General features: G+C 40.3%; 1 protein-coding gene across 1 annotated transcript; it reads right to left on the reverse strand.

Annotated features, from left to right (window-relative positions):
* Window positions 1-898: 898 nt before the first annotated feature.
* On the reverse strand, window positions 899-19,995 carry LOC148737676 (uncharacterized). The gene is made up of 21 exons (XM_088749329.1): window positions 19,943-19,995; window positions 18,809-18,880; window positions 18,367-18,438; window positions 17,763-17,834; window positions 17,323-17,394; window positions 16,874-16,945; window positions 16,442-16,513; window positions 16,141-16,212; window positions 12,261-13,257; window positions 11,828-11,909; window positions 11,215-11,253; window positions 10,976-11,053; window positions 10,369-10,413; window positions 9,163-9,195; window positions 8,149-8,402; window positions 7,109-7,376; window positions 5,855-5,902; window positions 5,492-5,545; window positions 4,451-4,513; window positions 3,987-4,038; window positions 899-2,973 (listed from the first exon to the last, which is right to left on the reverse strand). The coding sequence occupies exons 1-20, from the start codon at window positions 19,993-19,995 to the stop codon at window positions 4,007-4,009; spliced, it is 2,550 nt and encodes an 849-aa protein (XP_088605455.1). The 3' UTR covers window positions 899-2,973; window positions 3,987-4,006.
* Window positions 19,996-26,089: the final 6,094 nt, after the last annotated feature.

Genomic DNA, 26,089 nt, shown 5'->3' on the forward strand with positions numbered 1-26,089 from the left:
GCGACATATCCCATGATGCCCCGGATTAATTACAGCACGTAATTGAAAGTGGTTAAAAGCTCAAGCTTACTTGTAGTAATACTCGCGATCTTTGTCTTTCATCTCTTAAAGGAGTGTATGAAAAATTCCAAGACGTTCTCTCCTGGAATATGGTCCGAACCTAAAACCGATGCTTTCTTCGATGTTCTCTCTCGCTTCTTCTTCGCAAAACATTTCGGAGAAGCAAAAAACACGCCAAAAATCTTATTCTTCGATCAACTGCCGCCATTTTTATTTTGGTTTTGGCGGTAAAAAGTGACTAGTCCCAGTCTTTCCACTATTTGATCCGATACATACGACTTAATGGAAACCAGTTATCGCAAGGATGGCTTCAGTCGCGTCTGTCGCTTTTGCCGCCCCAGTAACCGGCAGAGACGACTGTTGCGACAGGGAAGATTATATGGAAACCGGGCTTTGGGGTTCCCTTTCTCGAAGCATTCACATTTTTGTTATTTCATGTTGTTGTTTTGAAGAGGAAAGTTACATAGAATGTATTCAGAGCACTGAAAAACAAACGTAGCGGAGTAGCGCAACATAAAACGAAACAAAATCTGCATCATTTTACCAGATTTCTCAATTCATCTTATCCGACAGCCCATCTGTAACAATTCCATTGTTTAGGTTTGGCGAGAGGGGCGAAACACTCTGTTGCGCTCGCTCCGCTCCCCTGAAAAACGCCATAAAAGAACAGAATTTTTTAAACGGCCTTCAACTTTTACAAAAAATCACAAGTCCAGCTCTACTTGAGATTCAGGGCCGTCCCTGTACCCCTTCCCAGACAGAGTCAATAGCACTGCAGATAAAGCTTAAGCAAGACTCAATACTCTCCTGACAAAAGACTCAAGCGTAAGGTCTAAAAGGTGTTTTATTGAAGGCTACGGTTTATAGTAAAGATGACTCCTTTATTGACAATTTTATAGCTTGGTACAATGTTCTAATCTCGGTGCCATATCCCTCTAAAAGCCACTTTCATGTTCAGGTTATTCTTACTGTAAAAGCCTTGTTTGACGATCGCATTTGGACCATGCTATCAAGCAGTTTGAATATCACGTGCTACAATGAGCTAGATTTCTCAAAATGAGTTAAAAAATCTACAAATGAACTACAAAATTATACACAAATCACTACCAAATATCTAACTTAGTGATATTCGTAGACCTTTTTTTATTCATTTATTAATTTTTTTATTTTATTTTCAAGAGAAATATGAATAATATAAGAGTAATATGCTTGGACGTCACTTATAGCCCTAATGCCTATTATGCTCGCAAACAAGTTTAAAAATCTAAGAAATGAGCTAGGTTATTGATAAACTACAAAATCTCTCATAAGCGATGTCAACCTGTGTAATTCTTTTTTTTTTCATGCGATCACTTGTTCTATTCATTTGTCTATTTATCGACAAGAGATACCCATGAAACTCAATGATTAGATTCGCAGCTTGAGTGCAAAATACTCGCTAGTGAGTTTTGCAGAAAACTATTTATGTTGTTGTCCTACCAATTAACTCATAACTGACTTAAGTACCCAAACGTTTGTCCAAGTTATATAATGGATCCTCTCGATCAGTCGTGGAAAACGTCCTAACATTGCGAAAGTAGACTTCACTTTACTTTTAAATTACCATAATGCTTGAAAACGAGTCGAAAAGATTATAGAAATGAGCTACTTATATCACTTAATGCCTGAACACTAGTTGGTAATGTGCTATTCCGTAAATTGTTCTCCTTTTTTTGTGCCATTTTTATTCTTATTTACTTTCATTTAGAGATACTGATAAAGCAAACAAAACAAAACAAAACAAAAACAAAACAAAACAAAACAAACCAAACGAAACAGAACAAAACAAAGCAAAGCAAAGCAAAACAAGGCAAAACACAACAAAACAAAACAAAACAAATGAAAACGAAACAAAAACATAAAAGGAAACAAAAAATGCAACATTTTACTCTGATTACTACTAAGTATCTGCCATGTGAACGGTACGGCTGTCTAAGTTGTAGAGCCACATTCTAAAAACTCTTTTTTAGTCTCAAAATGCGCATTAGGTGCAAAAATGCTCCTAAATTTGTTTTGAGTTAACAATGAGGCACAGAGCTTTGTTATACTAATAAATCTCTTGACATATTTGCCTCAGGATCATACTAATTTTTTTCTCTAAAATTAGCTGATTTTTTTCTTAAACTAGAGATACCTATGATACTTAACCGTCGATACGCAATCTAAGTGCTAAACATTTGCTTTTGTTAATATGATATATGTCATTTCATCAAAGTACGGTTTAAAAAAAAAAATCTGAGGTAGAACCTACTCTAGAAAAAAGTTATTCAGGAAATTGAAATATTGAATCCCCCCTAGACTAGAGAAAAGCCCCGAAGAAGGCTAAACAGTTATAATTAAAATCAGCTAATATTCATATTTAAGACCACTGAGGCATTTTCCTACTCACTTTAAGTTAATCTTGTGTACTATTAATGATAGGGAAATAACTTCATTAAAAAAAGAATCAGCATGCGGGCGTGATTTTCGGTGTTTAGCCGCTTTCCAGGTGAAGCCGTCAGGCAGCTTAAACTTCTTTCTCAAATCTATGATATCTTAGTATATGCTGGAAATAATAGACCTACAATATCAGCTAGGTAGACATATATCGCAATTGAGCACAAAAAGAAAATGGAATCAGACCAAATGAACTCTGAAACACAAACAGAACTGTCACTACACGCCTATTCAGAGATAGCGCCCAATATCTTTGATACTAACTATACCATGCTACGAGTTATATAGCTAAGGAATCAATTAGGGAAATTAAAAAAAACTGTCAGATTGTGTTGACTAAGATATTTTCACAGACACTGTACTTGATCGTTACTAGAATTACTTTTTTCTATTTCTTGAACTCTATGTTTCTTTTCTCCAGCCCTGACGGTCTCTTTGCTGATGAAAAGAGGAAAAGTACACAGATAAATGATTTCAAAACGTATCTAATTAGTTGATTACTTGACCTGCCTATCAAATAGTCGCTTTGGGCTGTCTGTTCCAGCCAGGCAGCTAAAAAATGGGATAAGCGATTGCCATGCAAACCATTTAAGCGTACAGTCAGGCTGACATTCCAGCAAAAAGTCAAACAGAAAGTCGAGCTGATAGACACAGCAGCAGTTAGGCAGACAGCCTGCCTGACAATGAAGCAGTTAAATAGTTAGATCATCTGTCAGCCATGGTCAGCCCAGCAGTCATTAGCTCAATGTAATCTGAATGCTTACTCGTCAGCTGGCCAATTGATCTGTCAGCCATACTGTTATATAAAAACTCGTTACGTTGGCTAACTTAAATTATCAAATTTAAATTGTATCAGTAGTCAATAAGCAGGGTAAATAATTCGAGGAGGGCAAGTAGATGTGAGTTAACAAGGGATATGCAGCACAGGGCACTCATAGAGCCCGCTAGCCACACAGGACTCCTTTTGATCTCACTTTTTTCAAGTCACACATCGCCAAAATCAGAACGCAGATCGACGCGTATGTTAAACCGTAACCAGGACATTATAATCATTAGTAGTTACAGTGCTATGTTCTTCGCCAGAGCCCGCTTCAGTCATATCAATTGCAGTCAGAATCTCGATTTTGAGCCTTGATAGATCGACCATAAGCTTTGAATAATACATGGAAGTTTACTCTGTTTAACTGGGAAAGAAAGTCAGTTGGACTCATACATGTATTAGGAGGTTTAAGTAATCAGGAGGCAACCGTCCATGCATATACACGGCAATGCATCAGGACGAAAATAAGATATTTTCACCCTTCATTTTAAATGATATATATAAGACTAATGTCGTACAGTGTAACTTTGATAAGATATCGATCAAAAGGCGAGTTCTTTTCTGGGCTTTGTTTTCCACACCCCTTCAGTTAGTGGTATTCAGTATTAAAGCAAACATAATAAAGATTTACCTTGGTTCAAAAACAGAGAACTAAAGCCTGGTATCAAACACCTCTTCCTCCCCTGGATGAATTACGAAAAGACATGGAAATACAAAATATTGTAATATGAATATATTATTTCTAACACAATGCTCGCTTGTCTGTGTTGAAGTGTTTATCAAAATCATTATTTATATTTTCTCTATTTAGTGTACATTTGAGCAAGTACCTGTCAAGTTATAGATGTTATAAAAAGTGAGTAACTCAACAAATTCAAATGTGACATATATCAAATTTCAGTATTTCAAGACAGATTTTGGCTCCTCACTAAGACGAAGTATAATAATACCTAGTGTTTTCATTTTTCTCTCGAATCAGTCACTTCTGATGTGGATCACCACGTTCCGACTTTCTTTAAGCGATAAGTTGGAGTGATTATGTGTCACTTTATGAACACTTTGACTCTATGTTGGCGGATTTAGAGGATATTTTACCTTCCTTTCCGATCTCTAAGTCAGGCTCAAGCTCCTTTTCTTCTTCTTCAACTCTTTGAACATCTGAAGGAGATGATGTATTTGACAAAAACTATATTAGTACTGAGTTGTTCAATCTTCTTTCTGTTTAAGCATGTTAAAAAATCATTAATTTTTCCAGTGAATGTAAAGGTGAAAGATATGCTTCAATAATTCAACCTCTTGCCCTAACCTCATGAGTGACCGATCAAATACCACCCTCTTCTTTACCTTTGTCACTAAGTAATGGAACCTCTTCACTCTCCTCTTTCTCCTCAGCCTCGAAAGCTGTGTAATAGCCCCAAACAGTTTCTTTCGAAACTATCAGCCTTTATTTAATAGCAAAGTTATTTGTTATAATGAAGTATAAGCATCTCAAAGGTGACGCATAGAAAGTAATTGAGTTACCATCATTCTGACTGTGTGGGTTAAAACCAATGTCGTCAAATGTATAAAGTGGTCTTCATAGTAAACTAACCCATGGCCCTTCCATTAAGCCAATTAATTGCTCCAAATAGCTCTTAAGTCCAAACAAAATATAGAAATGATAATGAAGAAAACTTGCACTGTATGTAGAAAAAACTGAACCTACAAAATGATGTCTATTTGAATACTTGTAATCGACGAAGTGATCGAGATGTTGGGAGAATCACTAAGTAATCGAGAGAGTTGAAACGCTCAGAGTTAGAAATTGCGACCTCTAAAAGCCTTGGTGAGGGACCACCAGTTTAACCGATCTCCATTGTCTCTGTTCCCTCAAGTAGTGAATTAGTGCATATACAAGGCCTACCCATCTATGCCCCTCAACCCAATCGAAGCAGAGAGTCTAAGATGACCGAGGCCAAGTTAGATGTAAGATGTGTGTACTCAAAGATGCAGTAGTCCTCATTCATTTAATCTTGTTCGTTTTAAAGGAATTCAAAAGATATTTTTTTAAAGTTTCTATTAAGTCGAATATATTTTTTTTATTAACTCATCTAGAGCCTTGTTATCTTGATCGACCAGTCAAAACTCCACCTTTACCTTTGCAACTTGGCTCTGGTATCCCTTCGCTCTCCGCTTGCTCCTCAGATTTACCTGTTGTGTGATAACAAACGGTTATTGATTAGAACTAAGTAAAGTCGCTCAAAGCGACGAATAGAGTGCAATCAAGTAACCCTTATGGCCACTAAGTAGGTCAACACAATTATAGTCAAATTAATAAGGTGCGTCATATAAAAGAACCCGGCAAATGGCCCGCAAGTAAGCCAAGTACATGGCCTCGTTAGCTTTTAACTTCATACAACGAAAAACGAAAACAAACAAAAAACAAGAACTTGCACTGTATGCGGTATTAAAGAAACGTGCTATATGATGCACTGTTCCAAAAGAACTCATCGCTCTTACCTTCCTCAGTTGGCTCTTCGGTATCAGGATTTTTTTCTTCTTCTTGAGCTACAGAAATACGTCATAAACAAAAGGTACTCATAGAATGATGTTACTATTTTTTTTTCTTTTTTCATTTTGGGAAGATCATCATTATTCAAAACAACGACAACTTCAAAATTTAAAGGATTAAGGAGAAAAATGACCCATTAGATTCACCCCAAGTAGCGGTATGTATAAACCTCCATGAATAAGAAATAAATATATCTTATTAGACATTTTGTTGTGTTACTGTTGTATCGCTGAGTATTTTTACGAGTTGTACTGTATTTTGACGAGCCCGTAGTGCGAGTCAAAAGAGAGATAACGAATAAAAATACTCAACGATACTGCACAACAAAACATCTAATAAGTTACTTATTATCCAACAGACCAAATTCTTATTTCAATGCAGGCAAATTTCGCGGATATTCATTTACGGGGAGTGCGTGACAGAAGTATACGAGGTGGAACGGAATTGGCGTGTTGTCGTGTTGCTGTTTCTACTTTCTTCAATAACTGAAGAAATTTCCTAGGCGTCTAGCTTTTTTTCTTTATTCGATTAATCTAATAGACTTGGATTTATATTTGCCAGCCATTCTGACTCTTCGTCGTCAGAAATATGACTCAAATTGTCCGCCATTTTTTTTCCAAACTTCAATCCAAATCTCTGCTTGCGCGATGCAAGAAAACCTGTCTAGCCGCTTCTCTAGAGTACAAATATCGCGTGATACTTGTACTCGTGGACGGCGTTATTTACACTCTACGGAGTGTAGTTGGATAATAAAACCTATTTTTATAAGGCCGATTTGGTGAAAGCCTAAAGAGAAATAGGCGTACGTTTTGGTTTGTTTTGACACTCGCGGGAGTAAATATGACGGTCAGCGGCGCCGCACTCGTCCCGGAATTGTTCGGTAATATTTGAAGTAAACATTTTCACAAGAGAGTACACTGTTCAATTCAAAATATGAATAACTAAGCTTGCACGCTCACGGAAAAGTAAACAATAATAATCAACTAGGAGCCTGTAATGGCATTTTGTTTTTGCCAGCTCCTTTTACTGTCCTCAAGCTCGACTAAGCAAACTTAGGGAAGCGCTTCCAATGTTGCTATGTGACGTCATATTGGCATTGATCATCTGACGGCGGCGTATACAAAAGAACAGTAGAGATAATTGCACAATATATAACCATAAACCCACACTTCATTTAGTAGGTCGAATGTAAAGAGTTGTACCTTGTGTACAATGAAGGCTGACAAAATGTACTTCATGGATGTGTCCCAAAGCAAGTGTCCTGCGTTTTTCAACAGGACATTGTGGCCGTAAGATAACATCGTGAGCAGCGGAAAGACTGCTGACCACATGAATGCTAGTTTTGTAGCAGTTTGTTGCGGCAAATAGAATAACATGGTCACCCCAAGCGCCATCTTGCTCCATGTACGTTAAGTAATCAGCCCATGATGGATGTCCATGGACGAAGTGAAACAGATCTGTTCCATCCGGCTGAGAGAAGAGTAAAATAGAGAACGAAACTTAAAGTGTAAAGGGAATGGTACACTGGACGAAGTTGAGGACCTTGGAAGGAATCATCGGTTTAGAAAATATCAAAAGGATTCTAAACAGTAGTAAGAACGGACAATAACCAATCAGAGTTATGAACTCAATGTTCTACATTGGATGTAGCAGTCTATTTGCCCTTTTGAAACATCAAATGTCTAGTGTCCACTTTATCCAGAGTTAAGGCTCCCCAGTCGGGACTGTCCCATCTGGGGGAGATTTAAACGTAAAGTACTTTTAAGAAACCTCTGGTTGGCTGCCTTCTGCACAGGACAAAGCCATCTTGACACGGAGGTCTGCATTCTGCATTCATCAGTGACCCGGACATGGTTTCTATTAAAACACGAGAACTACAAAGCGTGTTCTATGGGTCATCCGACATATCAAACAATTATTCCCCAGAATAAAGGTGACTAGAGCTGGGTATTTATCGAGGCGAAGAGGCAAGGTAATTATCCATCACTTTCACAGACGCTGAGGTAGAAAATTATTTACGTATATAGCAGAAGGCGGTGAATGGTACTTATTAATCACTTACTACAGCCAATGAGCGCGCGGTGTGGTTTATACTAAAAGCTGATGTCAGAGTATTTATGATCCTTATTAACCCCTACAAGAGGAGTAGTGATGTGTTGGCCAGTTGGCCCACATGGAGATCTAACCTTCATGTTGCTCCTAAAGTAATAGTAGTTACAGAGAGTGTAAGACATCAACTTACTAGTTTAGGGTTTTTATTGAGGTACTGGACCAATATTTGTCTTAATTCGTCGTGTTTGATTTTGATTCCCATAGTAATTTCCAGTTGATCTGACAAAGCAAAGAACATGCAGTTTCCTGATCCTTCATTGTCGACAATTCTGAAGCCTTTGTCTGAAGCAATTTTCTTCAACTCAAGTTTTAGGTCTGTCTTGTCATTGACTTTGCTGGCATCGAGTTGTATCTGTTGAAGCTGAGCCATTAACTGGACAGAACCTAAGTGGACAAACGGATGAATAGACAGAGGATAAGTACCATCATGCCCGTGATTAAAGGAGGACCAAAGAAAAGAAAATATCTACAATGTAAATATTTTTTTTAGGTTTTTGCAAGTTCTTAATAATAAGTTTTCTTGATATATGGAAGAGCGTTATAGAAAAGGAAGTAAAAAAAGATTTCTTAACGCCTCGGTTTTCAAATTTCATTAAATCGCACTAAGTCATTTCTCCAAAAACTTCCTAGGAGATTAAAAAGATCTACACTTCGCCCTCCAAAAGCCAGATATTTTAGTCCAATACTTTTTTTTAGTTCATAGTTAAAATAACGGGTTACTTTTGACCTAGTTAGATGAAGCTTGGATAAATACAATTAGATTGTGTATACAAAACAATCAAAAAATGCTCAAATTGCTGTCGAAACTTATGTTGTTTTTCAAGATTTAGTACTCTTTATTGGTTCAAGTGTTTTCAATTCGTGGCGCTGTGCTCCGAGATTCGTCTGTAGTTTTTAGCTTCTGACGTGGCATTTTGGTTTCAGTTACTATCGATTTTCTCGAAAAGAAATCAATATTCAGCCAAACGAAACATGTAGCGGTTGGTTTCATAGTAAAGCACACATAGCTTGAGAATATGGGCCGAATCAATTTTATGGCCGCTGCCACGATATTTGGAAAATTTTTCAATTTTGGCCACATTTGTTCTTGAGCGTTAGTTTATTGTTTTGTAGAGTGATTTATTTCCCCATTAAACAGACAAACCAAAAACCCGGATGTCAAAATCATCGTCATAATCTGTTTCAAAGAACAAGTAGATTAAACCATGTCATGATGCTGACGGTTGGTGTTTTCTTTTGAAAGAAATTCCTCTCAAATGCAGTTTTTACATAAGTTAATATTCGTGTACATTCAATTATTCATTGATTCGTGAAATAAGGTTGTTAAGCCTAGTTTATACGTCGCGCTACAGCCGACTTTTATTCAGACGAATTTAATTCAAGATCCCACAAGCAATTAAATTCGACGATAGCGCGACGTCTAAAACGAATTCAATTCGTCTGGTAAATTAAATTCGTTTTAGACGTTTTATCCGTCTTGGTAAGACGGATAAAATATCGATAAGGCGTCTTCAGTTTTAACGTCGCACTAGCGTCGCGTCGAATGAAATGCATACATTTTCTTCATTTATTTTGGCGAGCCCGCAGTGATCCGTGGCGAGCCCCCAGTGACCCGTGGCGAGCTTTTCGAGTGACACCTCTGACCAGAGACACTGCATTTAGGAAGAGAATTAAATTCGACCGTATTGACTCCGACGCATACAACCACACCACGATTTATGTCGATGGAACGACGAATTTAATTGACTTGAATTCGTCTGAATTAAATTCGACTGTAACGCGACGTATAGACTAGGCCTAAGTTATCCAGTAAAGGCATTTTAAAAGATATAAGTATAAAAAAGAAAAAAACAGATTTCATTTTCGGTCAAGCTTACTGTTCGTTTTATTGTCAGCAAAGGACCAGCGTAACTTGTACCAAAGTTTAATAAAACACGATCGATCACTTAGTTGAGTTATCAATCAAAAAAAAAATATATATATATAAATATATATATATATATATATATATATATATATATAGAGAGAGAGAGAGAGAGAGAGAGAGAGAGAGAGAGAGAAAATTTTAAAAGATAATAATAATAAGGCTAATACTGTTGCCAAGAAAATTTGATAGCACTAGTTTCTCTCTTTTATTCATTCCCATTACATCATTTCTTCTAAGGCATTGGCGATTCTTAGAAATAGTTGTAGAAAGCAGTTCAAGTGGAATGAATGGAATACTAATCTTGTGCGAATGAAGCGGTTATCTATGACTTGCTTTCATATTTTATTGATAAACCAAATTTTAAATTCAAAGAAAAGCAAATAATAGGCAAGGAATTTTATTTCAATGAATAGGACTTTGTACCTGAAGGAGATATGGCGTCATCCCCTCCACATGCTTGTTCCACTGCTATCGATGGAGTGAATGATTTCTTTTAAGTAGAGTTATTTATCAAGTAATAAATTAGAAAACTTGATACCCTGAATGGTTACTGTCAATACACATTACCAGATCTGTGTCATACGGACGACGCAGGTATAATTTTTAGACAATACGACGTATATGTTACTTATATAAACGGATGATCATGAGATTCTCACAAGCGAGGTTCAGAAAGTGCGTTAAGAAAATTGTCATCAGGATTTTTCGAGTTGATTTAGTTTCTATATGGATTCCTCTTGCAGTTATCAAACAAAATTGATAACATCAAATTTCTTCCCACTTATGTCATATGGGGAGACAATTGCTTAATCTTTACTTATTCTATAGTGCACAAACGTATGTGTCAGAGCATGGTAAGGAATGCTATGATTTCATTCTAGAAATCTCAGTATTTTCAAGAGCTACCGTTTGGTAGACTAATCAATTCTGATTAAAATGACTGAATTCAGAGGTTTCCCATTTCATTGTCCACTTTACTAATTTTGAAATGACGTATCAATAAAAATAAGTAAACGGATAAAGCACAGACCTGGTTGCGGAGTAGGCAACTCAGGGGCTTCCGCTTCTGGGATTTCTTTCTGTTTTATTTCTTGCATTTCAATTTGTTCTCCTATGGGGAAGAAATTGCAAATCAAATGGGACTACGAATGGGGCAGAATGAAAGGAGAGACAGGTACTACACGCAGAGCCCCTACCGAAGAGGGGAGAAGACTTTTTATATATAATTACACTGAGAATACCCATATTTTACCGTTGTTAGCATCTCACCTTCAAATCTGATCTGTCTCTGCTGATCATTTTCTGTTTCTTCTGTTCAATAGAACAACAGCAATAAATCTGTACTGCTCTTCTCCAACCGGAGAATAAACTTATGTCAAGTTTTTCGAAATATTGATTTTGAAAATAATTCTAAATGGCCGCTTTGTATCTTCACCTTGGAACTAGAAACATCTCTTTATATCTTAAGAATAATTTAGAAAATTCCGTTATTCTTCATAATTCAAGAAAGTTTGCAAACTGAATTCAATTAGATCCTAACAAATACCTTTGAAGACACCAGCCAACATTAATTGGGATCAAATCATGATTTCAAATGGCGTCGTTGCCCCTTTTGAATTCGTTAATTTATTGCTTTGTCACCAATTCTACCTTTAAACTTAGAGTCACTCACATGACTGATTTCATCTTACCTACTTCTTCTATAGCAATTCATGTCCTTGATAACAATCCTGTTTTCACATTTTGCTTCTTACACCTTTGTGGTTTTAATAATTAATTTATTCTATTGGAAATAATGTCTATTTTTGCCATTTCAAAGCAATTTCACCCTTATCCTCTTTGAAAAACGGATAGTATAGGTAAATAGAACATCAAACTGAACCTTCTTGTTTTTTTCCCCTGCTGAAAATGGATCGAACATTGGCCCACAGCTTCCTCAGTTTTACTTTCAACACGGCTTGTACCTATACGTTAGAAATTCATGGGCTTGTTAGTGATCTGCATGGGTATTATCAACCGTGAAAAAGCAAGCAAAAAAAGAACTGTACAATCATTTATTGCATTTTGATCTATGCGACTTTTGTGTCTCTATTTCGGGTTATTTCGCAAAGAGAAAACTCCTCTCGAATGAAATGTGATGGTTTCAAAATATTTCTTGTCCGTCAGGGAAAAAAGAGACCGTCTTTGAAGTAAAATTATCGCCAACATCTCTGAGGAACATCTATCGGTGTTTGTTTCAAACAATTATCTTGCAGTGTGTCTGTTAACCTAAAAATGACAGTTTGTCCTATTCCGAAGAAAGATGAAAATGTTACCTGTGGAGTAGAAAGGGTATACAGCAGTGGGTTGATAGCTGAATTGATCGGCAGGGCGAACACTGCAATCCACACCGCCAGATCACCAGGTGGATCAAACGTTTTCTCGACGTGGGACTTGATGCCAATGGCAATGATTGGCATCCAACACAAGAAATCGGTCAGAATTATAAAGAAGACTCTCTTAGCAAGTGCCCTCTCTCTTTTGGCCTGTGCACTTTGTGCTCTTGCTCGTATTTCACGAACAGTTCCATGCGCACCGAGCCGTCTGCTTGAAGACCACGATCTCAACAAAATGACAACATAAGCCACCATAATGAAGATGAAAAGAGAAAAATTTAGGACGATAAAGATAGAGGTGGAGTATTCCCAGCCTTCTTGTAATTGCGGGGAAAGTTGCAGGGGCAGGCACACAACGTTTTTGCCATAATACCAGTCACCAAAGTAGTGTATTCCAGACAAGGGAAGGAATGCCATAAAGCCTCCCACCAGCCAGATAACTGCACACATTATACGAGTCTGCCTTGGCGTAATTTTTGCAAAAGTGTAAGGAAACACAATGTTCTTGAGTCTGTCCCATGCAATCAGAGAAATCATCATAACTGACACCTCACTTGAAAGGACAGACATGGCGCCATTAAAATGGCAAAACCAACCGGTGCGCCACTTATAGTCGTGCATGTAGTATTCCCCTGACCATTGGAGGTCTTTTATACCAATAATGATAAGGTAAATGCCCATGATGCCATCTGATATACCCAGATTCACTAACATGATAGACTGGACCACATTGTTATCAGGGAAAAAATACTGCCACCCAACTACAAACAGAGACCCAAACAACGACAGGAGGCCGACAACCCAAAGACTTCTCCTTGGAGCAAGGTTGCGGAACATGGATTGACAGCTTGCAAAGTTGTCATTGAAGGAATATTCGCAATCGGCATTCTCTTTGAAAAGATCAAGGTGACAGCACATCAGATTAGTGTCCAGAGTTCTGGAATTAGAAAAAAGAAAAGGAAATTTGAAAAGGTGCATCGCTAGAACATTGAGAACGAAACTATAGAGATATAAAAAATATCGGCAAAACAGTGATTTTTGCAAGCTAAGACAAAGATAATTGATAGAAAAGTAATTTCTTTCTTTTTCATTGATTGAATAATAATAAGAAAGCCTCACAAAGTATGTTTGAAGCACTTGCGTTTGAAATCTAAATATAGCATCATATCATTTCCAATATTGAAATTCGAAGTGATGGTGAATGTTTTCATGAATCCAAAGTCACTGGTGATCTGAACTATAAAAGGCTGAGCTGAAACAAAATGATTGAAATGATAACAACATGCTGCATGCAGTAAATGGCTTGAACCCGGGGGTAACATGTGAAGTAACATGTGATCGTCCGGGTGAGTGTAGTCCTGTGAAGGACTGTTGTCGGTGGTAGTGACTGACGTTTCGACAACCTGTGCGGAAGTCATCATCAGAGTCAAGTGAATGATTGTTGTCAGTAGAATGTTCTTATTCCAGTTCGTGTGAAATGGTCGGTTGGTTTTGCCGTGATGTTTTTGGCTGTAAGAGTCAAGTGACGTAAGTCGGTCGTGATTGGTCTGTTTCGATCTCTCGATAAAGTTAGGTCGTTCTTTTTCGGTCGTTTGTGATGTTTATGTCGCGAATGAGTCGTTTGTATGGAGCGGGTAGTTGTTGACATCTGTTTAGGGAGTCTGTTGTAAGTTAGTAAACCAGCTTTCCAGAGTCAGTCGTTGAAAATAGTCAGTGCTGTGGGTTAGGCATTGCGCAGAGTCCCATTTAATGTTGTCCCAGTCCCAGTCAAACCAAAACATTGACTGGGACTCTGCGCAATGCCTAACCTACAGCACTGACTATTTTCAACGACTGACTCTGGAAAGCTGGTTTACTAACTTGCAACAGACTCCCCTAAACAGATGTCAGCAACTACCCGCTCCATACAAACGACTCATTCGCGACATAAACGTCACAAACGACCGAAAAAGAACGACCTAACTTTACCGACAGATCGAAACAGACCAATCACGACCGACTTTCGTCACTTGACTCTTAAAGCCAGTAACATCACGGCAAAACCAACCGATCATTTCACACGAACTGGAATAAGAACATTCTACTGACAACAATCATTCACTTGACTCTGATGATGACTTCCGCACAGGTTGTCGAAACGTCAGTCACTACCACCGACAACAGTCCTTCACAGGACTACACTCACCCGGACGATCAGACCACACCGGCCTTCACAACATGCTGCATGTCAAAGTAAGAGACGTTAAAATTTAAAGTTGTTATTAGTCTACTGTAGTAAAGTTGTATGCAATTTGCAGCGCCTCATGTCACAACTTCACAATCCTTTTATTATTTCTTTTTAATCAACAATGATTTCGATAAACATATACAGCCAAAAACTAACGATAAAAGTCCGACGTTTCGGCGACATCTTGGCGCCATTGTCTAGAAAAACCAAATTAGAGATGCGATCTGAAGAGTAACTAAGAAACCAGAGTCACTAATTTGCATAGGTCAGCCAAAGACCCTGGCGCGAATTGAGTCTGATTGAGCGTTCAAACACAATCGAAGTTGTTTAATGAGCAATATCTCATTAAAGAGACAATCAAACTTGTTAGGGCATTTTCTCAACACCTTAAAACAATTGTGAAAGTCATCCGGAATCCTGCCCGCCGAGTGTTGTTTGCAGTCGTAGATTTTAACGCAATGAAGACTGGTCAGCGATTTTTAAGTTTAGGAAGGTTGTAAAAGTGGAGTCCACAAGTTGCAAGGGAAACCTCAGTTTAGAGAACAAAGACTACAGTCGTTCGCACTCCTCAGTGAAGTAAGACCATGACGAGAACAGGCGATATGCGCGATCGAGGATAGTTGTCAAAAGGCCGCGCGTGGACCTATTATCAACATGACTATGGTAATGGAGGAGCAGACCGTTGTTTGTTGGTTTCATGAACACTTTAGTTTCAATGTGGGGCACTCGGTTTAGGAGTCGAATACCCAGAAAGGGGAGCATTCCATCATTTTCGACCTCCATAGTGAATTTGATAGCGGGTTGAAAGTGGTTGAGGGTGTTGAGGAAGTCCCTTGCTGTAGACAAATCAGGCATCACAGTCTTCATTGTGGTTAAAATCTACGACTGCAAACACCACTCGGCTTGCCAGACCCTCTATTAAAGACCAGGAATCAAATAATATCGTTAGGACACAGTTAAAAGATCTCAGTGTGAAACTCCAGACCATTGTCCAACCAGTGTTTACGAGCCGCAAGATTGCCCAGGAGTTCCCGACAAGCGAACCAAAGACTCAGCTTACTGATCAATGATGCGTTGTGTATAACTTCAAATGTGACCGGTGCGATGCTCGTTATGTCGGATACACACGTAGCCATCTCTTCGTACGCGTTGATGGATATAGAGGCAAGACCTCGTCAGTGCGCAAACACTATGATTATAGACACGCGGGCAGGATGACTTTCACAATTGTTTTAAGGTGTTGAAAAATTGCCATAACAAGTTTGATTGTCTCTTTAATGAGATGTTACCCATTAAAAAACTACGCCCGTGTTTGAACGTACAATCAGACTCAGTTCGCGCCAAGGTCTTTGGCTGACTTATGCAAATTAGTGACTCTGGATTCTTATTAGTTACTCTTGAAATCGCATATTTAATTTAGTTTTCCTTGACAATGCCGCCAAGATGTCGCCGAAACGTCGGACTTTTATCGTTAGTTTTTGGCTGTATGGATATATTTTTTTTTTATTATTTTTTTCCAAGGCAATTCAAACAACATTCGCCTCAAATATCCTTTTGAAATCATTGAATAAAATGATTAGAATGGAATCTTACACTCTGATAATGTGCGGAAAATAATTGAAAAATCCTTTGGGCAGCTCAGCCATGAGGTTGTAATGCATGAACCTGCAATTTCGAGTAGAAAGTGAAAAGTACCTTAGATTATGATGTATAAACTGTTCAATTATCTCATTTTCCCAAATAACTATTTACAAGCCTTCCCTCTGACTGCAAAAAAACTGAAAGTGAATCCACTTCAATACTCTAAATAAAATTCACGCCGACATCTCATCCGATTGCAAAACATGCGATTTTATTTACCATGACAAAGATCAGTCATTTACAATGAACTTACAAAAATCGCAGTTCATTGGCATGCTTAAAAGTCGTACTGCTCACGTCTTGTATCTTATTACCGAAGATGTTGCTGTAAAAATGAACAACAAAACTATTTACAATCAGAAGGTAAACGTTTGATTCCTTAAAAACTGACATAGAGTTGCCTTTAAAGCTAAACAGTACTCAACTATGTTTATTAGCGTTTTTGAAAATATTCACTTTGGTCATTAAAAGCATGTTTTACTAAAAAGGCTACCTTTTTTAGCTCAAAAAAGAAATTATCAGCAAAAATTACATTGTTGAGCATTGCAATTTTTTTTAACACGCCTGTTCTACTTCACGTTAACATTTTGAAATCAAAATTCCATGTTTTAAATGTTTCTGCTACATACATTCCATCTCCTTAGAAAACTCTAGACATTTTTTGTACGTGATCGGCTGTACTTACAGGGACTTGAGTTTGTTAAGGCCCTTGAAAATTTTGTCAGGTAAGGCCTCAATTCTGTTCTCCGAGAGATATCTTAAACAGGTGAAAGGGAATTTTCAAAATTAATATACAACTGAAACATTGTAATGAGGCATGGGACATTTAAATTGACCGTAACAATTAATATTAAATATTATCACACTCTTTGCAAATATCTATCTGATGGCAAATAGTCTAATAGATTTATTGTACTAGCCGTCACTCATAGAGGATTCTACCTCCATTCAATTTTGAGGTGTTTCCTGTTATGGCTCCGAATATATGTTACCAACTAATATCTGTAGACAGTCTCACTTCAACTTTTATTTACCGTGCTTTTAAAATGCAGTTCAATGGGCTGGTTCTGGATTGTTTTGTGAATACAATAGATCACCGTGGAAAACTAACGTGTCAGTTCTAAATATACTTACAAATCAAACAATTTCACCAAGCCCTGGAACTGATCTTCATGAAGCCTCTCAATTTTGTTATAGTCCATTTTCCTGAAGAAAGCACCGTGCAAAGTTTAGACTGAAAGACGCACATGTAACCGTGGATTGATATCCTCAACTCTGCTTGGAGCTTTCTTCTAAATCTACTACAGGGAATTTTTTTTAGTGAATTAGCAGCCAGTTTTGATGTTTAAAATTCAGGGTGAGACATCTCCAAGGCAACAAGTTCTAAGCTTCTATTTCTCTCTCTCCAAAAAAAAATTATGATAAGACAAAACGCTCTTAACTGATGAAAAAAAATTTACAAATGTAACTTTTCATAACTAGGAAGCTGATTTATTTACCACTCGTTGTTATTTGCAAGACAATCCTTCGAAGTAATTTTCAATTTCTTAAAGAAAACAGAAAACCTCACTTACAGCATTTCTACTTCTGTAATGTTTTTGAAGATGTATGGCGGTAGATTTCCGAGTTGATTATTTGACAAATCCCTGAATAAAAAACAAAAGAAAACAGGGTTGAAAACCTATAATTGTGAGATATCACCATTGATTCGCAGAATAAAAATCATTCACGGCTTCTGAAGAACAACTGCACCTCAACTTCAATTACCAAACACAGCTACATGATATGGCATTGTGTAATTCATCTAAACAGTTTCGCAATTTTCAAGACATCGAGACAATTAGAAGTACGCTTATTTGTTTATCCTTAATTTTTGCTAATCATTATGACGAAGAAAGATCCTCGAGCAATTGGTCTTCCTTGATCCTATATTACTTTCGTTATAGTTTTCTAGCTCTTTAATTAGCCAGCTTGGGTTTAAAATTTATAAAAAAAAACCATGGTGTGTCTGTAACAAGGAATTAACATTTGGAAATTTTGATTTATAAACATTTGTTAGACCTATCTATTCTACCATTTCTCGGTTATCTGAATATGGCGTACAGCTTTGACAGTCGGAGTCTTAGAAAGTTCTGATTACCTCTTTTCATAAAATTTTATTTTGTTGATTTTACTCACAGAAGTGTCAGCTTCGAAAGGCTGTCAAAAATTCCTTCTGGAAGATTATCCAATTTGTTATTTGACAAATAGCTGATTGAAAAGGCAAAGGAACAAATTGAGTCTTGATTTACCCTGTTATTTGTAACTCATAATTCAAAAAACATACAGACGCTTGTCATCAAATTAAAAGTGGTCAAATGCAAAAGAGCCGAAAGTAATCATTCATGTGCAAACAATATGCGTATTCTAGTAAAGAGGATAGAACAGGTATTGTGATAGATTTGTCTTAGCTAGGTCACGATTTTTTTTAAACGAAACAAGCACCTGAGAACTTAAAACAGCTCACAATACTCATAAGCTGCCTTGTTTTCGAATAGAGATGACAATAAAAGCTAAAAATCATTCCTTTAGCTCAGCTACAAAGCTAATTACTGTAAAAAGGCGTCTGCATATAACTTACAGTTCTTCCAGACTTTTTAGATCTTGGAATAATCTGGGAGGCAACTCAGTGAAATTGTTGTCTTGCAACCATCTGTGTTAAAAAAGAGAAGTTGATGTAGTTTTATTAAGAAGCTTACAAAATGACTATTCCTCTGGTTGTATGTGTGTGATTAAATATTAATCGGAAGTTCCACTAGCAACCTATGTGGCTTTTTTGCTGCTGGTAAAAGGAATCCAAGACGGATGGGATTCCGCTCCTGTGATGGATGATCAGTGGATGAACTGGGAAAGTAAACTGTATGTGAGGATGAGCAGGCGTAAGGAAAATGAAAATCTTAAAATAGAATGTGTTAAGGTTAGTGATTATATCGAGGGTGCAACTTCTGTAACACAACACTCTCCGACTCGATAAAATTTAAAAAAAAAAAAACACAAAGAAATTTAAAAGAAAATATTTGTCTTCTGGATATAGAGATTCAGGGGCAATCATGGAAGACAATGGAATAAAAAAAAATGTTAAAGAGAAACAAAACCAGCAACTAAAGGCTAATAGGAGGGAGCGAAAGATTCTAATGCTATGTTGATTATGTTTCTAACCACACGTTACAAAACAATGCAGTTCGACTCAATGCAATGCAAAGCGGGCGATCAAGTCGTTTAAATTTATTCAATGGGAAGGAGGGCCGAAGTAGAAATTTTTAAGCTCGTGATCTTGACGTAAGGACCGAGTGGAGCGGGTTGTGTCATGTGATAAGATGAAATTGAGCAATTCAATTACCACACACTGATAATGGATTCTCAACGTGATACAATATAAAGATTTCATATAGAGTTTATCTCAGTTCTTAATTGCGGAGCACTTATTCGCTCCAGAAAATATCTTGATCAAACCTTTCGAGATAAATATTTTTAACAAGGAAATTTCCAGTCGTGTCAGAATTAAGAAATATCCGATTACCATTATAATTTCAATAATTTCAAAATGTTATTAGTTGTTTTTTTTTATCTGTTTCCACATTATCTCTTGTGATGTTTCACAAAAGAGATCTTAATACAGAACGATTCAGCAATGCTAGATGATGAACTGTCACCGTGAATAATATCGTTTTGGGGACGAGGAATGCCTTATAAAAGTATTTCTAAATTTACTTACAGTTCCTCTAATCCAGTCATGTCTTTGAAGGCACTTTCATTTAATCCTTTCATGTCGTTGTCATTCAGGCGTCTGCGTTATTTATCATATACACTGATTAATATAATTGAGATACTACTAAAGTGTATTTCCTTAGACAAGGGGGATCACTGAAACTTTCTGGGCCTGTTGTCCTTGACATATATTGGTGTTTTGACAATTAAGCATTAATCAAAAATTGACATTCGTCTCCTGAGGCAGGATCTGTCATAGGTACAAACCTAATGAATACTCCTCAAACCACAACACACACACGCACACTCACACATACACACACACAAATACACACACATATATATATATATATATATAACTGCAGACAGTACTGTTTCGGCCTTCTGGGCCTCATCAGTGCAGTGCTAATGCTAGGATGGAGGAGAACCAATATGGTCACCCCAAACGATCCAACCTTTGTGGTATCGTCTAAGCCATGCCAGAGTGCTCAAACTAGAGTACACTAGCGAGCATGCGCAATTGCAGGGCAATGACTCATCCTAGTTAGAGTGCTCAATTTGGACATGAAAGCAAAGCTTTGCATGCCAAAGAGCTATATATATATATATATATATATATATATATATAGCTCTTTGGCATACAAAGCTTTGCTTTCATGTCCAAATTGAGCACTCTAACTAGGATGAGTCATTGCTCTGCAATTGCGCATGCTCGCTAGTGTACTCTAGTTTGAGCACTCTGGCATGACTTAGACGATACCACAAAGGTTGGATCGTTTGGGGTGACCATATTGGTTCTCCTCCATCCTAGCATTAGCACTGCACTGATGAGGCCCAGAAGGCCGAAACAGTACTGTCTGCAGTTAGTTATATATATATATATAGCTCTTTGGCATACAAAGCTTTGCTTTCATGTCCAAATTGAGCACTCTATCTAGGATGAGTCATTGCCGTTGCAATTGCGCATGCTCGCTGGTTTACTCTAGTTTGAGCACTCTGGCATGGCTTAGACGATACCACAAAGGTTGGGTCGTTTGGGGTGACCGTCTCGGTTCTCCCCCATCCTAGCATTAGCACTGCACTGATGAGGCCCAGAAGGCCGAAACAGTACTGTCTGCAGTTATATATATATATATATATATATACATAGAAAGCTCATCACCTTAGTTGTGATTTGAGCACTCTCGCATGGCAACATGTCTGCACTTGGTCCCACAAGTGTAGCGCCCAGGCAATGGTTTATTCCAGAGCTTGGCCCAGTGTCTGCACTGCACTGATGAGACCCACATAGGTCGAAACAGTGTGCACTGTCTGCAGTTAGATAGCTCTCGCTTGGCTTTGCCTTTTGGCTACCTTGCGATTGTGCACTCTACACTGGGGTTGCCATGCACTTAGCCTTCGGGCGAAGCTCATCACCTTAGTTGTGATTTGAGCACTCTCGCATGGCAACATGTCTGCACTTGGTCCCACAAGTGTAGCGCCCAGGCAATGGTTTATTCCAGAGCTTGGCCCAGTGTCTGCACTGCACTGATGAGACCCAGGATTTACTCCTTCACCTCCACAGTATTCACTCTGCTTTGGGATTCTGCGCAGGATCACTCTTGGGGCACGGACTCTTGTGAGTATTTGTCTTTTGGTCGATTTTAGTCCTCTTTCGCCTTTTTATCTTTCGGCGTTTTTCGGACTTCTTCGGCAACCCTGCCGATTTCCGGCTTCGTGCCGATTTCGGAGGGTTTTTTCGGTCCTTTCTTCGGCCTTTCTCGACCGTGGTTTCCGGGTGTTCGGCGTTTTCCGATTTTTCCGGTGTGTTTTCGGCGAAACAAAATTTTTCGGTCGCCCATCCAGTTTTGGGCTGTGTTGCGTGGGGCCGAACTCACGTTTCTTGTTGAGTCTTGGACACTACAAAATCTTAATTATGGTTGGTTTCCAAAGAACCATTGACATACGTTGTAATTTGTTCCCTAATGGGACAAGTTCCACACAAATAATTAATTATATAGATGCCCACTTCCAAGAGAAAACTGGGCATGTTGCTAAAGTTGTGTCTATCCAGCAGTGCCCCGGTTTTATTGCCAGGGTGACTTTTGATGATGAAAAGGGTGCGTTAGCTATGTTCCACTATCAGGAATGTGGGTCGGTGGTTCTTAATGGGGTCGAATGTGAGGTCATTTGTCCCCCCCCCACCACCCCCTCAAGTTAGTATGGTCGTCGTCCACTGGTTTCCTTATGAGGGCCCAGTGGAATCAGTTAAGAACGCGCTTTCAAGCTATGGTGAGATCAAGTCTGTCCGCCATCAAATGTGGCCTGGCAAGCCGTCAGTCTCTACTGGCTGCCGTCTTGTCAAAATGGTTGTCAAAAAGGAAATCCCTCGTTTCATTTCCATCGGGGGTATTCGCTGCAAGGTGTGGTACCGTGACCAGCCTTTGCGATGCGATATTTGTAGACAAGTTGGACACGCGGCAAAACAGTGCCCTGATAAGGGTAAGTGCCGCCGCTGCCACAAGGCGGGGCATTTTGCTAGGGAGTGTACATCTGCATGGATCCTTCCCCAGGCCCCCCCGGTGGCCCCTGGGGCCCCGGTTGGTAGCGCTGGTGGGGAGGAAGAGGCTGGCGATGATGGGGGTGACATTGATGAGGGCGATGCTGCTGAGGCGGCTGGTGATATCGAGTGCGAAGACGCTGTCGATGGTGATAGTGAAGCCGAACCCTTGGTGGGTGAAGCGGCCTCCCAGGTGTCAGGCATGGAATTGGGCACCCCTGTTTTGGACTCCAGCGGCCAACTGGTACAGGCACAGATTCCTGTCGTCCCCCCGGCCAGTGGTGACCCTGTGGCCGATGGGATAGCGGCTAGTACCCAGGCCTCGGTGTCGGGTGCTCCTCTCTTTGAGGATGAGGCTTATGCTACCCAGGCAGTCCAAATGCTGTCTGTTGCAGCTAATAGTTTTGTTAGACAACTTGCTGATAGTGCCCCACAAGAGGTTGAGTTCGCTGAGTATCTAACCAATGCCAGCGCTAATACTGATCTTTCTCCTCGGACTGGGTCAGAGAGTAATGTCAGTAATTGTAAAGGAAATAGTGAGGCTCCGAATGATGAGCAAACTAGAGGGGCAGACGCCTCGGGTAAGACCCCTTCTGGGTCAACTGAAAATAATGATAGTGAACTAGTGTCTAGTAATGAAGTAAATGGTGGTACTGACAGTGCCCCTAATTCAATTAGTGTAGTTAACGTTAATCACGGTAGCGCTACTGATAATTTATCTAGTAAAGGGGAAACTGCAAGTGTGGTCCCTGCTAAAGTAAATAGTAAAGAGGATAAGAATGCCAAAAAAGGCTCTACTAGTGGTAAAGGTACCAGTAAGAATAATGTTAGCTCTTTGGCCCTGGCCGACGAGCTTTCCGAAATGGATACAGCTCCGGCCATGGCTACTCGTAAGAGGCCTGCATCGGACGCTGGTTCTGAGTCAACCCCCCAAGACCCGGATCCAGAACCTCCGGCTACGTCGGCTTTGTCCCGGCGTAAGAAGCTTGCAAAACCATCTGCAGCAGCATTGGGTAAGGCTCGCAAGAGGTCCTCGGGCGGTAAGAAGAAGACCTAAGCATGATGGCTTCCCTTTTGTGCGCAGTGATGGCTCTTTCCATCCTTACCTTAAACTGTAATGGTCTGCGGGACCAGTCTAAAAGGTTTGGCTTTCTGCAGTGGTTGCGTTCCCTCCCCGTGAAGGTTGATGTTGTCTGCCTGCAAGAAACTCATTGTGTCACTCTGGCTGAGTGTTCTTTGTGGTTTTCATCGTCCGGCTTTTCGTCTGTGTTGGCTCCTGGTTCTGTTCACTCGTGTGGTTGTGTTATTCTCTATCGTTCTTCTTTATCTCTTCTAAACTCCTGGTCTGCCGATGGTCGTTATCTGCAATGTGAATTCTCTCTCTTTGGCAAAGTCTTCCGTGTGGTCTGTGTCTATGCCCCTAACTGCAACCCTGCGCGGAATAAATTCCTTGATGACCTCCATTCAAAAGTCGATCCATCTGTCCCTACTGTGCTTACTGGGGATTTCAACGCCGTCTTTGACCGAGCCCTTGACCGGCGTGGTTTTGAACCTGCAAGTTCATACAGAGACAGTTCCTCTTCGCTGGCCCAGCTTTTCGAGGCATGTTGTGTTATGGATGTGTGGCGTTACCTCCATCCCTCCTCCTCGGGTTTCACCTGGACCAGGTGGGATGCCAGTTTGGCGTCGCGCATTGATCTGTTTGGGGTGCCCTTTGCCTGGCTCCCATCGGTGTCCTCTTGCGCTATGTACTGCTGCCCCTTTTCGGACCACAGTGCCGTAGTGCTGTCTGTCTCTGTTCCCGACGTCGTCCCACCTGGGCCAGGCTACTGGAAACTGAACATATCCATGTTAGATGACCCGGAATATTGCCAGCTCGTTAGGGAAGAGTGGATTTCGTGGCATCGTACCCTTCCTGGCTTCCCCTCTCTCGCCAAATGGTGGGACCGCGGGAAAGGTCGGATAAAAGGCCTTACCATCAGGTACTGTCGCAAAAAGTCATCTCAAACATCTGCATCGAGGGCTGCCCTCGTTCGCTTGATCGATCATCTTCGGGCCAAGCTGGATGCTGGCATGACCTCCTGCGCGGGCCCTTACCGATCTGCGCTGGCGGATCTGGCAGCTATGGACACCTACGTTGCCAAGGGTGCTCAAGTGCGATCAAGAGTTAAGTGGGTTGAGGAGGGTGAGTCCTCCTCGGCCTATTTCTTCCGCCTGGAAAAGAAGCGGTCTGCCGACCGCCGCATCTCTGCGCTGAGAGAGCCCGGTGGCTCTATTGTTTCTTCTTCTGTTGCTTTGTGTGCCACTCTCGGCTCTTTCTATTCCGACTTATATACGGCTTCTCCTACTGACACTTTGATCCAATCTTCTCTTTTGGGTAATCTGTCTTCTGTCCTTCCGCGAGATCGGGCTGATAGTTGTGAGGGCCTTCTCACCCCCCTCGAGGTCTATGAGGCTCTCAAGGGCATGAAGCGGAACAAGGCTCCTGGACTGGATGGCCTTCCAGCGGAGTTCTATCTTCGTTTCTGGGACGTAGTCGGTGCTGATCTCGTAGCTGTTCTTAACGACTGTTTTTCCTCCGGTTCTTTTTCTCTCTCTCAGCGTAGAGGTGTGATCTCGTTGTCTTTTAAAAAGGGGGATCGTCTTGATCCAAAGAATTGGCGTCCCATTTCGCTGTTGAATGTCGACTATAAACTGGCATCACGAACCATTGCTGGCCGGCTCCTCCGTGTCATTCACCTGGTCGTGCACCAGGATCAGACGTGTGGAGTGCCGGGTCGGTTCATAGGGGAGAATGTCACCTTTCTCCGTGATGTTGTGAGTTATGCGGAGTCTACGGGCACCGCGGTTGCAATCTTATCCCTTGACCAAGAAAAGGCCTTCGACCGGGTGGATTGGGGCTTTTTGCGATCTACCCTTGTCACCATGGGTTTCGGCCCCCAATTCATTGCTTGGGTAGACTTGTTCTACAGGCAGGTCCAAAGTGCCATTAATGTAAATGGTCATCTGACACCGTTTTTCGGTCTCTCGCGAGGTGTCCGGCAGGGGTGTCCCCTGTCTCCTCTGCTGTACGTTTTGGTTTCGGAGGTCCTTGCCTGTAGTATTCGCTCCAACCCCCGTATCGTTGGCCTTTCCCTCCCGGGGTGTCCCCCACTATCCCCCATATCTCAGTACGCTGAAGACACGTCGTTAATTTTAACATCCGACGATGGGATCAAAGCTGCTCTGGAAGTTTATCATCAGTATGAGCGGGCGTCCGGGTCAAAGATCAATTTCGGAAAGTCCAAGGGCCTTTGGTTGGGCGGCTGGCGGGGCCGCACGGACTCCCCCGTCCCTTTCGATTGGACACCTTCGAAACTCAAGGTCCTTGGAGTGTTTATCGGTCCTGGTAACCTGGAAGAGGATAATTGGCGCCCGCGCATTTCTGCGGTGGACCATTTTCTCAAATCCTGGCGTTCACGTGTTCTGACCTTTCGCGGCAAGGCTCTCGTTATTAATGCTCTCGCCCTCTCCCGGGTCTGGTATGTGGCGTCACTCATCCACATGCCGGCTTGGGTGGAGACGGAGCTTACTCGACTTGTGTTTTCATTCTTTTGGTCTGGCAAGCGGGAGCTC

The sequence above is a fragment of the Stylophora pistillata genome, chromosome 2 (genome assembly GCF_964205215.1).
Source record: "Stylophora pistillata chromosome 2, jaStyPist1.2, whole genome shotgun sequence".
NCBI classification, from domain to species: domain Eukaryota; kingdom Metazoa; phylum Cnidaria; class Anthozoa; order Scleractinia; family Pocilloporidae; genus Stylophora; species Stylophora pistillata.

What these genes read in the sequence shown, in the direction of transcription:
- LOC148737676 (XM_088749329.1), bottom strand. Translation starts at nt 19,995, where the DNA reads ATGAAAGGATTAAATGAAAGTGCCTTCAAAGACATGACTGGATTAGAG. An exon ending in GAGACAGATCAGATTTGAAG is followed by an intron (nt 11,054 to 11,214) that starts GTGAGATGCTAA and finishes TCCCCATAGGAG; the next exon opens with AACAAATTGAAATGCAAGAA. An exon ending in ACCAGAGCCAAGTTGCAAAG is followed by an intron (nt 4,514 to 5,491) that starts GTAAAGGTGGAG and finishes CATCTCCTTCAG; the next exon opens with ATGTTCAAAGAGTTGAAGAA.